This window comes from Taeniopygia guttata, chromosome 1 (genome assembly GCF_048771995.1).
Source record: "Taeniopygia guttata chromosome 1, bTaeGut7.mat, whole genome shotgun sequence".
NCBI classification, from domain to species: domain Eukaryota; kingdom Metazoa; phylum Chordata; class Aves; order Passeriformes; family Estrildidae; genus Taeniopygia; species Taeniopygia guttata.
Window position 1 is genome coordinate 21,990,528 of NC_133024.1, and position 14,165 is coordinate 22,004,692.

Genomic DNA, 14,165 nt, shown 5'->3' on the forward strand with positions numbered 1-14,165 from the left:
TAGCAATATAATTTTTAGCTTCTGAATTGTTTATTCTTCTAGCTCTTATCTCTGGGTGCATTCTCATTGTGTGTCAGCTCTGCAGAATGCAGACTGCTGTGACCAAACAGCTCCATGTGTTAACAGATGGACAGAATGGAGCTGGGTCTGTAAATGTGAAAGGAGCAGTTTCATGGTGCTGTGCCCGCAAAATCATTGTCTACATCCTGCTGGTGTCCTGCAGAAGCCTCCTCAGGCAGGGATTTATACCAGTTTATTGGCTGCACCAGGAAAGGGTGAGAGGCAGCAGGACAGCAGTAAAAAAGCTGCACAGGAGAAGGAGTGCAGTGACACAGCATTTCCTCTGAGGTATAAAGCTGGATAACTGCTGCAAAGGTTACTGTGCTAAGACTGAAGAGCAGGATTTTTTGATCACAACTGTTTAGATGAGGAGTTTGGCCATGGTTCCTTCAGTAGCTGATGCAGATCTGAAATAACGCTCACAAAGCAGGAGAGATGGGGTCCAGCCTGGGTAGAAGCAGTGAAGGAACAACAAAGATTTAGGTCGTGTTCCAGCTTGGACTTCTCTGGTCTCTGCCTTCTCCTCCTCCTTGTACTTGTCATGCAAACTAACTCAGCCTTAGAAAAGTATTTTTCCATGGTTCAGAGGCTTAGCAAGGGCAGTATGTCATCAGATGAACAACTGAAGTCAAGAGTTCCCTTGTGACAGGACCAGTAAGATGTGTTTAAAGACACTAACATTCAAGACCTGTGTTCTGTGGGCTGCAGCTCTCTGGATTATGCTAAGAGATAAATTAGTGTGAGGATTGAAATAATTTCTCAGGATTGAAATAATTTCTATGCTTCATGTAGCACAGAAATAACTGTTCAAATCAAAAAGGTACTCTCCTTTTTTGTTTTTGTTTTTGTTTTTATTTTTGTAGCTGGTAGTGAAACACTTCAAAATTTTTATAGCAAAGATAAGAGTTGCTCAAATTTATCTTCAGATCTGTGTGGTTGTCCTGGGAAGGCTGCTGCTCAATTATTACACACAAACATTTTTTCTTTTTTTTTTTTTTCTTTTTTTTTTTCTAGAAGACATGCTACTTAATTACTACAATACAAGGCACCTGAAATGGAATGACCTAATTTTATACAACATGAGTTAATTTCCAATTGCATATATGTTAGATCTGACCTTGTACAGAAAGGTTGATACTTGCAAGTGTGGTAACAACATCTGTAGTTGCACTAGAGAGAGGATGGAAGACAGAGCTGACAGGGTTGGGGAGGATCCAGCTTGCATGCTATTCTTCTGCACAATTACACTGGCTGCACTGTAGATGTTTGCTTCCTTCTTCTGAGTGCTCTGCTACTGCTGAGTTCTTGATGCAGGCCACATCACTGACACTTAACAGGACTTTCTTTCATCTCTGCTCAAGCCCAGACACCTCTGCAGGTGGAAGCTGCCTTGGTTTGCACAGGTTTGACATTGTCCTAGGAAACAAGGCACCAGCACTGTAAGTGTGAGGACAAGGCTGTTGTGTGAATGCAGTTTTGGTTTCTAGGAGTGTAAAACCAGAATTCCTCCCTTTTATTTGTTAGGGAAACCCAGTATCATAAGGCTTCATGTCTGTGGTCTCCAATGAGCATGACCAGAGCTGGCCATGCTCCAGCCAGCACCCAAAGGAGAGCTGCCAAGAGCCCTGGCACAGAGTGGAGCTAAAATGTGGCTCAAATACAGTAGTTCTGCCTCTGTGGTGTTTGCAGAGGAATTCAGGGCAGCAACTGCACCTTGTGCCAGAGTCCAGCTTAGGCAGAATAATCAGCCAAGCTGCCAGAAATCCCCGACAGTTACAACAGCAGTAGACCTGCTCATCTCTCATGTAATACTTCCTGCTGTCTATACTGACCCTACCTTCCCTGGCTTTCTTTACCTAGCACAAAAGAGGCCAAAAGTCTAGCTCTGAGCTCAGATGGGTATTTTGCTGCTTCTTTAATCTTCATAGCCTGGCAATTTTTATTCAGAACCCTCCATCAGGTGGAAAACCCCTAACCATTCCCTTTGTATTTTTTCTTCTGAATGATTTACGGGAGCAGGAAGAGCCAGGTGTGGACTCCCCTCCCTCCCGTCTACCCCAGCTGAGCTGTTCCAGTCCTTGGACAAACTTCCATGAACATGTGCAGGACTGATGGATTTGAGACAGACTGAGGTGACTGTATGCCATGAATTAGCATCAGAAGTCCTTCTAAGCTTCTCTGGACTGCCCAAAGGGGTTTGTGTGTATTGTGTCTCATACATACCTATTAAAGAAGATGTAGAGCTCAAAAGCAGCCAGCAAGAAGAGGAGACTCATGAGGCCAGTAAGGCTGATGACACAGGGATGAAAGCATCCACTTTTCTCTAAGGAGAAACAGATGCTTCTTTAGGTACATCTCACAGACCCTTTTTCCCCTGTGCCTTTGCCAGGATGGCATCTCCTGGACAGTGCTCTCTGTGTCCTGTACTTTAGAGGATGACCTAAGGCAGCTGGAATACAGTGCCAGACACACACCTGGGAAGAAACAACATCCCCCCAGGTCTTTGATGGAGGAAGCTTGTCTTTCACTGTATAGCCACTCCTGCCCACAGCATTGCTGAAGGCCTTGCATGTGCATCCCAGCAAATCTCAGCTCTGAGTCTCATCCAGCTGAGTATTTCAGTCAATTACCTATGGCTGCCCACAACATCACAGTAACATCTTCAACTTCACCCCCTAAAGCCTTCATCTACCAGCCAGCTTTGGGAGCTGTAAGCTGGCTTTCACTTTTCCTGTCACAACCGATGTGGAACCAAACAGTTAGGAACAAGTAATGGCACCACTGGATTACAATACATAGATCTCGGTGATCGTACCATTGACACATTTGTGTGTCATGACTTTTTGAATTAATCCCACCTTTCCATCCATCCCTGGAGGTGGATGGCAAATCCACTGCATCCATCTCCTTTACAAAGGGCTTTACAGTTCTGACAGCAGCTGTGTTCATCTTTCCCCCTCACAGCAAATTTCTTACTGGAAACTCAGCTGCACATTTCCTGCTGCAATCCTGCCAGTGCCACTCATGTTTGCTTGGTGCAGGAACAGAGGGCTGCACAGGGCTCTGAAAACCAAACACACAAAGGGAAGCTCACCTGAGGGACAGCAGGCTATGGACTGGCTCCAGTTCCCAGCTGGGTGGGACACCATGCAGGTGGTCACATTGGTGACATTGGGACTACACACCATGAACTTGCTGAGAACAGTCACTGTCCCGTTGTCGTGGCACTTCTCCTCTGGAGGGGAGCTGCCCTCTGGGAGCCACGAGAGCTGAGCCGGCGGCTTCCCCACCGCTGCCTCGCACACGGGGCTGCCCTGCTCATCACAGGACAGGCTCAGCCTCGGGGGGGCTGCAGAGCACCAGCAAGGGGACATGCATGGAGTTACTCTGGCACAGCTGGGCTGAGCTGCTCTTGTTCTCCACCCAAAATGAACCCAAACTGAACCCAGTGAAAAGAGGAGAATAAGGCTGGAGGTCCCGTCCCATCCCATCCCACCCCATCCCATCCCACCCCATCCCACCCCATCCCATCCCACCCCATCCCATCCCATCCCACCCCACCCCACCCCACCCCACCCCATCCCATCCCATCCCATCCCATCCCATCCCATCCCATCCCATCCCATCCCATCCCATCCCATCCCATCCCATCCCATCCCATCCCATCCCATCCCATCCCATCCCATCCCATCCCATCCCATCCCATCCCATCCCATCCCATCCCATCCCATCGCAGCAATGCGGGTACAAAACACAAGAGAGGAAGAACCACTCTCTTTTTCCCTTTTGCACAGCTCTTCCCCCATCCAGCTGAGCCTCATCACAGCTCTGTGATGAGCTCATATCCTCTGTGTGTATATGGGAAATTGCTTCACATCTGTCATTTCTAACTAGACAGTGGGAAAAGGGACCAGCAAAAGGAAGAAGAGTTATGGGGAATAAGGAGAAAGGAGACACAGAGATACTCCTGATGAAAGGCATGAGTTTATCCCAGCAAGAATCACAGAATGGCTTAGGTTGGAAGGGACCTTAAAGATCCTCTAGTTCCAACCACCCTGCCACGCAAAGGGACAACTTCCACAAGACTGGGTTGCTTCAAGTCTCACCCAACCTGGCCTTTAACACTGGGATTTCTACAGCTTCTCTGGACAATCAGTGTTCCAGTGCCTCACTACCCTCACAATACTGAATATCTAATCAAACCCTACACTCCTTAGTTTAAAAAAACCAGCTGCACCTTTTCACATTCCTTACCCAGCACGGTCAGGTGGTAGGTGTCGTGGAAATTCCCTTCCGTTGTTGCCATTTCGCAGCTGTAATTTCCCTCCTGGGCGATTCCCACTTGCCGTATCTCAAGGGCAGGAGGCAGACCTGCTTGGAATGTCCAGTCTATGTTGTCACTGCAGTTTGTTCTGTGTGTCCTGTTTGTATCAACCCTGTATACCAAGGTGCAAGGGCCTCCAGCCTTGGGGGTTATTGTCCATTTTAGCATAGTCATATTTCCTCTGAGAGGGCAGGTGAGAACTGAGCTGTTACCTACAGTCATCACTAACACTGAGGAGTTGTTCCCTGAGGAGAAAAAAAGAGAATGTGTGAGGAGGAGCCCAGGAGTTGTGGTCTGGACTTCACAGGGAAATGTCTGCAGTGCTACAAACAAGTGTGAGGCCATGGCTGTGCTCATCTGCACCTTATCTGTCATCTCTTACTACAGCTGTGGGTTATGGATTATCAGCTATGGATTATCACAGCCAACGCTTGCAATACCAATTTCCCACTGAGGGTCATCTTAGTGGGTAAGACTGGATACTGGAGGAGGACTCTACTCCTGTCCATTGTCTTCAGCATTTCCACATCCAAAGACTCTCCTTGTGTGAGCAAATCCTCCTGTGGGTTGCTCACAGGACCTAAAATACAGAAATATGACTATTGCCTCTGGCCACATGACAGTGGCTTTTCTCTGTAACTGTTGATGCCAACAAAATAAACTTTTACTTCTGCATTCATGTGAAAATCCAATACTGTGTGCAAAGGCCTTGTCTGCACCTCTCAGGCGTTACATAGGTGCACATAACACTGCTGTTGCTCTGTGTAGGAGGGAAGGATTTTGCCTCATGTCTCAGGGTTTTCTTATACGTGCATTAGTGTTGCCTACATGTACAAAGGCAGCCTCTTTTGTGAGGCACTTGTGAGACTGAGAGGAAAAAAGACAGAAAGAAAGAGTGAGGTTATAATCCAGTGTGAAGAGTAGCTGAGGGAATGGGACTTTTGTGTCCTCTGGCTTCTGCTGAAGTTAAAAGCAAGCAATCCCTTGATTTCACAATGTTTGTGAATGAAACTTCAAAATTAACGGGTTTATAGGAATAATACCCATAGCTGTAGTCCAAACAAATCTCTATTTAGCACTTCACTCATTTCCTCTTTTAGTAGGTGGCCATTAAACTTTGGAACAGTAAACCACTGATCTCTCAGTTCTCTGTGTCACTGGTGGGGCACAAGTTGCTCTTTTTTTTTTTTGGCTGAGTAATGGTTTTAGTGGCAGACTGAAAGCTATGTTTGAGGAGAGTATCTCTCGGGTCCCTTTTCCCTCAGCATCACTTCCCCGTCCTGCAGAAGAATGAAAGTGTGAAAACATTCACCCCACCTTTGTTCTGTGCTTGTTTCCATCAAAAAGTTCCTTCAGCAATTTGTAATGATCCCTTCTACCAGGCTTTTCTTTCCCAAAAAATTGTTGAATACATATCACGCTAACACCCTGCCTTTTCCTCCCCTGCCCTTAACAGAGAGATGGTGCCAAAGTACCCCCAGAAGTACCTGCAGCTTCTGTGACTGTATCGATGGTGAGAAGGACAATGGTGCAAATGCTCTTCCTGACAACTTTCAAAGTAGTCATTGCTTTTGTGGGTGAGAAGGATTTCTTGCACTGTCCAGCTTGCTGTGAGTTCCCCAGCATTCCTGCCAGTGATCCTGAAGCCAGAGCCACTGTTCTTCCTCTGCTCCTTAGAGCCCCACAGTACAGCTACAAAGAGACAGTTCTTCTTCCTTGCATGAGGCTTTTTCTGGTGAGAGTTGGAGAGCAGAGAGAAAGTGATATTGGTATTTGATCTCTTCCCAGTGGCTGTCCAGCCTACTGTCCCCAGTGTTACTGTGAGAAGACAAAGTCTACAGCGGAACTTGCACAAAGCCCGATCAGTGTGATTTTTCATGTTTCGATTGGATCTTGCTGTTAACAAAAATTACAAAGCTCTCATCTATATTTGGCAGGATTATTGGCACAGATCAATTATGACATCAGGCAGCTCAAGCTAGGGACCTCAAAAGAGGGACCAAGAACAAAGACACCCCTGGGCAATTATACCCTTACAATCTGATTCCTCATCCCTCACATTACAGTCTGGACCCACAGCAATATTAGGGGCTGGGATCTTCTCACTCTTCACTGACTCTCCGCTCCATTACCAGATGGTTGCTACATGATCATCTTCACATCATCCTAGGTGCTGGTGGGGATTTGTCTCGGTCCCATAGTCCTTGTTGTAATATGTTACAGTTCATAGCACAGAATCATGGAACCAATTAGGTTGGAAAAGACCTCCAATATCACTGAGTCCCACCTGATCACCACCTTGTCAGCTACACCATGGCACCGACTGCCATGTCCAGTGGTTTCTTCAACACCTCCAGGGAAAGTGACTCCACCTGGACAGTCCAATTTAATGTCTAATCACCCTTTTTGTGAAGAAATTCTTTGCAATGTCGAACCTGAACCTCCCCTCACACAGCTTGAGGCTACATCCTCTTGTCCTGTGGCTTGTTGCCTGGGAGAAAAGGCCAATCCCCACCTGGCTATAACCTCCTTTCACATAGTTAAAGAGACTGATAAGGTCCCCCCCCCCGTCCCCCCCCCCCCCCCCCCGAGTGTTTTCTTCATCAGGCTAAAAAACCCCACCTGCCTCAGCCACTCCTCACAGGACTTACTCTCCAGAGCCTTCACCAGCTCTGCTACCCAGCTCTGGACACACCCCAGCACCCAATCTGTGGGCTGGCCACTCTTGCTATTAATATTAAAGCAATATTTAAGCTCCTAGTTACCTGTGTAACTATCATGAATATTCAGATTATTATCTCCATGTTGCACTACAATCCATCTTTGATTTACACAGCATATTTGTATAGTTAAGATAAAGCTCAGCTTGCAGCCTAACAACTCTGTTTATTTCAAGCAAATACCTATTCCAAATAACATAACATTTTCAACACTCACAGTAAGAATTTTATCGTCAGGAATTAGGGGAAGGATATTTTTAGTTAACCACTTAAAAGATGCTCAACATATTAAGAGCAAAATCTCTTGAAAAAAATTCCTCATTCTGCCCTCTCTGTTCTTCCCGACATATGTAATAGACAAAGACATTTTCTCAAAAAGGTACTGGCAATCACTTCTCCCATGCAAGGAGGAGGGTAGCTAGGGACGATGCACATTTGTATTACAGCTCTTTTCCTCTGGTAACAGTACATCTACAGTTAGGCCAAGGCTGCTTTTTTTTTTTTTTTCAGTCTTTTTTTACTGTTTTGTTTCTCAATATATTCTGGAGAATATACACACATGAGTGAGCACTGAGCTGTGGGATTCTGTGTAGAGCCAGAAGAGTGCCTTAATTTATGCAAGATCCCTAAAGGTCTTTCCCTAAACTACTACTGTCCGTCTGGCCGTGTGATTAAGACTGCTGCCTTATACCAGCAAAGACAGCTTTCCTAGATATAAGATGAACCTCCCTGGAAATTAATGTACTGAGTTTAATTTTACAGAAAAATATTCACCTCCCCTGAAGCCATCAAGCTGAAATGAGTTGATGACTATTTGACTGTTCTAAGAACAGAACTGTCCCCCTACAACTATGGTCAGAGCAGATTTATGTATTTATGTGACTGTGTGAAATTTGATTGCAAGGGCTTCCATTTTGTGGTCAAATAGATGCAAGACACCCATGACTGAAGGGATTACTGGCAGGCAGACAACCATGACTTCCTTCACCCCACCCTTCACCCAATTTGTCCATGCTATTTAACTGAGAGGAGACATAGCATCCATAAATGACTCCAAGAAAAAGCTGGGTGAGTCCAAAGAGAAAGTTAGACAACCTCCGTTTATACTTCTTATGAAAAGACAACAGCAGCAACATACAGAAATCCTCATCTCTGATGTCTTGTTGCTTCAGTTATACTTTCCAAAAAGTCAATTTATCTCAGATAGCAACCTGCACATTGGTCAACACTTCTGCTTCTGCTGCAGTGCCATGTGGTTTGGCAGTGAAGTGCAACAACCATTACTCATGTTTCAAGGCAGGTCCAAGACGCAAAGATCACATGTAAATCGCTGTGGTGTGAGACATACCATAGTTTCAACCACACAGTCTGTAGGTAAGGTAGTTCAGAGCTAACTGCCAGAGGCAGCATGAAATAATGGTCCACGTCATGAAAATCAGAAGATTTTAGGGTTTTAATCACTGGGGGTTTAATCATGAGCAACAGACCCAGGCACCTGGAGAATGTAGGGTCATTTTAGAAATTAAGGCAGGAAAACTCCTGATAAATGGGGAGAATTCCCTGAAGTATAGGATGCAACCTAATCTGGTTGTTTCAGGGAAAGGCCTATGGTTTTGGGTCTGGGGGTTTTTGCTAAAGATTCTGCCTCATCTCTGATATTCAAAGTGATGTCTGGAAAATCATGTTTGTATTTCTTTTATTAGCCTTTTGGGATTTGAGTCTGTCCACAACACAGCAACTTAGTGCATGACTGTGTACAGTGGAAAGATTGTTCATGGGTGATTTGGCAGGGGGAGGACTGGCAGATTTTGTCTTTGGAAGTCCAAACTCTCAGTCCAACACTAAAACTGGGGCTAGACAGCATGGCAGTATTGTGTCAGGAAGACCACTGCTGTGAACTGTCCCAGGCAGTGGACCCAAGCAGCTGTGCTGCTGGACCTGGTGGTTCTCCAACCACCGCCAGCACAGCCCTGGAGCTGGTTTCAAGTGTCCTTCACTGTTAGTTTCCATCTCAGCTCAGAAGGCTTCTGTGTTCTGAGACCTGTTACAGTGAGCTCCTGGACACCCTTTTGTCCCCCCTTTCCTAGGGCCTCTGTGGCTCTGATCATGATAACCCCTGAATCCTCCTCCTTGCCCCAACGGGGTTGGCGGGGAGCCAGGAGAGCCCACCCTGTCCAAAACCTATATAGACCCCTGAAACTTCCTGCTCTTTCTCTTTTGCCCCGCTCTCCATGGACACCACAGAATAAAGAGAGCTGTTCCAACACCCTGGGTAAGGAGCCTCTTCTGATTACCTTTCCCTCTCCTGCTATTTCCTCCCCTCACAGACCCATATCTCTGAGCTAGTCGGATTCATTCGGGGGGCTGCGTGGAGGCGGGGGAAACCATAGAAATAACAGAGACCCTGTTTTAGTTGAATTCACAGCTCACATTCAACATGAACCACTGCATGACATCCTGTTTCCTTTATGCTGTTTCTGGCTCTGGATATACATCACACCTCCAGCAGAGCAACCTAGCCTCCCTCTGCACCCCCCATAATAGACATAACAAATTCTGGGTTTAGCTGCCCTCCTGGACATTTCAGAGCAAGCTGCTAATGTTCATTAGTGGTTCAGCCCCCAAGAAAGCAGAGTTTTGCAAAGATTGGCTTCATGCTGCTGCTGCTGTGTCTGCTGCTACAAGGGTTTTTGTCAGGACCCATGTTATACCTGTGCTTTCTTCTCCATCTCCTGCTCAAAGCAAGGAACAGCACTCACCTTGAAAAGTTCTTTTTACTTAACAATCAAAAACCCCAAAACATTTAACTTTCAGAGATGTTCATTGGGTTTTTTCCTAGTACTGATGTAGTAAGTTTGGGTCCAGGAGGAAAAAAAAGATCAAACTTAACACAGATATTGAAAAAAGAGATTCAGTTCTGTAAAACCAGTGGAAAGGACTCTTCAGCTGTGGCTAGCAGTGTTAGCTGCCACATGAATAATAATGACTGTCTCTTTCATTACGTTACTATGGAACCTTTAAAAAAATGTTTTCCACCATTGTGTATAATGAATATTTTAATTTTTTAACTATTTTTTCGTTACTATCCAGCCCCTGAGACATCTGTAGCCTTCTTGGGACTAGAGACACTTTTTCCTGTCCCCAGTCAAATAGTTTGCATAGAGGAAAATGCAGAGCTTCTTAGCATTTTATACAAATAATTTGGCCTTTAAAACTCCATATCCCAGTAACTCTAGTTCCTAAACCACCTTCCAAGTGAAAAGAAGATAATATGTACTTTAAGGGGAAGCACAGATTCAGACGCAGTCAGTAGTGCTGTTAATGTCACAAAAGAAAGCAGGCAGGCTGGTGTGTTCACCCTGTCCTTTCCAGCATGTTCCTGGTGACAATATTTGGTCCACATTTCTCTTGGTGGAAATGAAACTCAAGACCTCAGCTGGTTTGGTTCACAGGACTTGAACCAACTGTCCCAAATGCACCTCACTGCTCTCCCCGAACTCCATCTCCAGCTGGTCTCACAGCTACTCTTCTCCAACAGATATCTGAAAGAAATGATGGTTTGGCCTGTCTCACAATGCTGGGATAGACAAGATCAGACAAGACAACAAGATCAGACAAGACAACAGCTCCGTGCTCTTGACTATTGTTTGGGATTTAGGTCAGTGTCAATGGTTATAGATCCCTCTTTCAAACTCCAGAGGAATGATTGTCAGAGTTTTTAATGTGGACTAAATTACTTTTGTAGTAATTCCCTAACACTTGAACTACATAACCAGCAACTGAAAAGAGACATCTGCTACCAGAGATATGAGCCATAGGCAATGTCAGTGTGAATGCCTGATGTTTGGCAATAACATGCACAACAAAATGCAGAGTCTTTCAGGGGAGATACAAAGCAGGCTTAAATGTTGGTAATTTACCGGCTCTGTCCACAGTAATCTGCCATCTTCCATCTCCATACGGTCTGCCCCAGAGAACTTAGGCTGCAGTTTAGTCCAAGAAAAAAACCAAAAACAAAAACAACACCTTTTGTTGAAATGTACAGTTCCAGTCTCCAGGTTTTAGATGTGGTTTTACTGAATGCTCTCTGCTAAAATTAGAAGTATTCAAAAGGTCCAATACGACCTTAATTTTTTCCTGCTACCTATGTAGTCACATTAAAAAAAGACTTAATTAGTGGCTGGGACCCTGGCCAGTGTACTGGGCATCTCTGTTCTCATCGTCACACCTGCAGATGTGGTGTTAAATGGATGGTTCTGTTTCTCTGCTGCCTTCCCTCCTGCATCTGGCCAGCTGTTCTGGGTGTAATGTGCTGCAGAACATGTGCCTGGCAGTGGTAACTATTGCAGGGTACTTTGAAGCAGGCAAGTCTGCTGCCTGCAGCTGTGAGCTGTGTGGGACTCTGAGGCAAAAGTAGCTGAAAGCACTTGTTCTGCTTCATGTGTCACAATTTGGCATAGAAATGAGGAAATCTGCCTGCTGGTGTGGTTATAAACACATCTGTCTCCAACCAATGATTTTTTTTTTTTTTTTCTGTTATTAGATTCACCACAGGTTTCAATTCAATTAAGTTGCTGCTTCAGTACCCCCAAAAAGGAATAGCAGTGTTCCTGAAGTGATTCTTGAAAGTTTAGCCTTTTTTTCCCCTGCATTTATAAGTATTTGTGCCATAGGCAGTGGCAGGAGAGAGGCCTGTCCTGTATAAATAAAAGTCATCTGTAGGTTTTTTTGGGAGCACTCTTCTAAGTATGCATGTAGCAGCCAGTGATTGTTGTCTGTCCTGAGCTACACACATTTGAGCTCTGTTTTGCTGTGAAACAAAGCAGGTTTTAAGACGACTTAATTTACAAGACTGAGGTAGAATACAGGGTTTTTTTCCCTAGGTTTACCCTATTAACCTCTCACTGTTAAGCACTTTCACTGATCATAAATTTGAGAAGCAGCTTATGGATTTCAGCATAAGTTTGTCTTACTACAAAATATTCAAAGCTGTCTCTGAGAAACATGTATGTTATTGTCTGCTCTTTTCTTAAGGGATCAAAATTCTCCCCCTATAGCTTTGTAACTGAGCTCAATACAAAGTAAGTAAGATATAGCCTCTGTTATCTTCTAACGGTTCTTCCTGGCCTTGAATCTATTCATTGTAATAATTAAACCATCCAGCCTTCCAGGCCTTTAAACGGAGGTCTGTTTAAAGGAAAAAAAAAGGGGTCTTCGTCTCAAAGGAAAGGCAGTGTTCCGCAGGATGTCCAGGCTGGCCTGGGTGTAAGGTTGAACATCAGAATATTTTCATGTATTACTTTTATAAAGATACTGATGACATTTACTTTCATTTGATGGTGTTAAAATTGCAGTGTTTTGAAGCTGAAACGTTTCAAGGACATACATTTATTTCTGTGGTTTTACAGCCCTAGGAACTTTAGTCATGAAGGAGAACAATGTAAAAAGCTTTATGTGTATTTTTTGATGGGAAAACAGCACTCTGATACATATCAATTAACTAGTAAAATTCAAGGGTCTTCTTACTATAGAGTGAACACCAGTGCCAACAGTTTTGTGGTTGCTTTAGGTTTATCTTATTCAAAATAGAATTGACCTCTACATAGTTCTCCTTGAAGAAATGTTTTGTTGTTTTTTTGGGTTTTTTTTTCTCTGAAAAATTTTCTTTACTTATCAGAAGAGCACTTGGAAAACTGCATTTTCCGGGAGGTGCATAGAGCTATAGGACAGGGCTGCTTTGTCTTACTCCCTGGCCAAACAGGGCATCAGCACATGAGCCCTCAGCAGCTCCACAGTGCGGCTGGCCTTGGCCTGAGAACAGATGTAAGAAGACGGAGCTGAAAAGATGATACAAAACTGGGAGGAGCTGTTGACTCGCTCAAAGGCAGACGCCCTGCAGAGAGACCACGATAAATTAAAGGACTGGGCAATCGCCAACCGTATCAAGTTCAATAAGGGAAAGGGCCAGATTCTGTATCTGGATGGGGCAATCCTGGATGTAAGGACAGACTGGGGAATGAGATGCTGGAAAGTAGCACCATGGAAAGTGTTATGTGCAGTAGATATAATTCAATATAATTCACGCCATTTCTAATATGATATATGTGATATTGAATATTTGTTAGAGTATACATGTTTGTATTAGGATCCCCCCCCCCCACCCTCACAGGCGCAGGTGAGACCTGGGTGTAGATTGGAAATTGATTTACAAGTAGGAAGGTACAGCTCGCCAGGAGATGAACCATGTCTGGGGAGATACAGAAACCCCAGGTGCTGATCGTTCTCGTGAACGACCCGAGATGGATATCATGGAAATCCTCAGGCAGATACATGTGAATACAGCGTTCCAGAATTCTGTAAATTTCATCAAGGGATTCAACAAACTCCAGACACTGATTTGTTCTCCCTCATCACCAAAAAAGAAAATCTTATTAACATATGGACTCTGAATAGAAGACTGATTGCTGAAATCTTGGCCTCAGGCGGAATTTTCCCTATAAAAACCGCTTGTGCCAGGATGGAAGTGTGTGGGCATGGAGGAAAACCTCTGATGAGGCTGACTCCTTGTTGCACACCCAGGGCTGACCCCGGGCTCGGCTCTGTTCTTTCCTTGTGGCTGGCTAGATAAAATTTGATTGCAAAATAAATAATTTATTTTTCATATTAATTTGGCTGGACAAATTTTCATTTATAACAGAAAGGAACCTGGGGGTCCTGGTTGATGGAAAGTTGAAGCTGAGCCAGCAGTGCCCTGGAGCCAGCAGGGCCAACCCTGTCCTGGGGCATCAGGCTCAGCATCACAGCCGGGCAGGGGAGGGGATTGTCCCCTCTGCTCTGAGCTGGGGCCTCACCTGGAGTATTGTGTATAGTTCTGGTCACAAGATAAGAAGGGTATAAAGCTGTTAGAGAGCGTCCAAAGTAGGGTAATGAGGATGGAGAAGGGCCTTGAAGGGAGCCAAGTGGGGTGATGAGGATGGAGAAGGGCCTTGAGGGGAGCCGTATGAGGAGAGGCTGAGGTCACTTGGGCTGTTCAGCCTGGAGGAGACTGAAGACAGACATCA

The 14,165-nt window shown here is 44.9% G+C and overlaps 1 protein-coding gene across 1 annotated transcript; it reads right to left on the reverse strand.

Moving 5' to 3' along the window:
- Nucleotides 1-889: 889 nt before the first annotated feature.
- On the reverse strand, nt 890-6,255 carry LOC115493789 (cell surface glycoprotein CD200 receptor 1-B). The gene is made up of 5 exons (XM_030265577.4): nt 5,872-6,255; nt 4,315-4,629; nt 3,155-3,409; nt 2,284-2,383; nt 890-1,476 (listed from the first exon to the last, which is right to left on the reverse strand). Exons 1-5 carry the CDS (start codon nt 6,008-6,010, stop codon nt 1,407-1,409), a joined length of 879 nt encoding a protein of 292 aa, XP_030121437.4. The 5' UTR covers nt 6,011-6,255; the 3' UTR covers nt 890-1,406.
- Nucleotides 6,256-14,165: the final 7,910 nt, after the last annotated feature.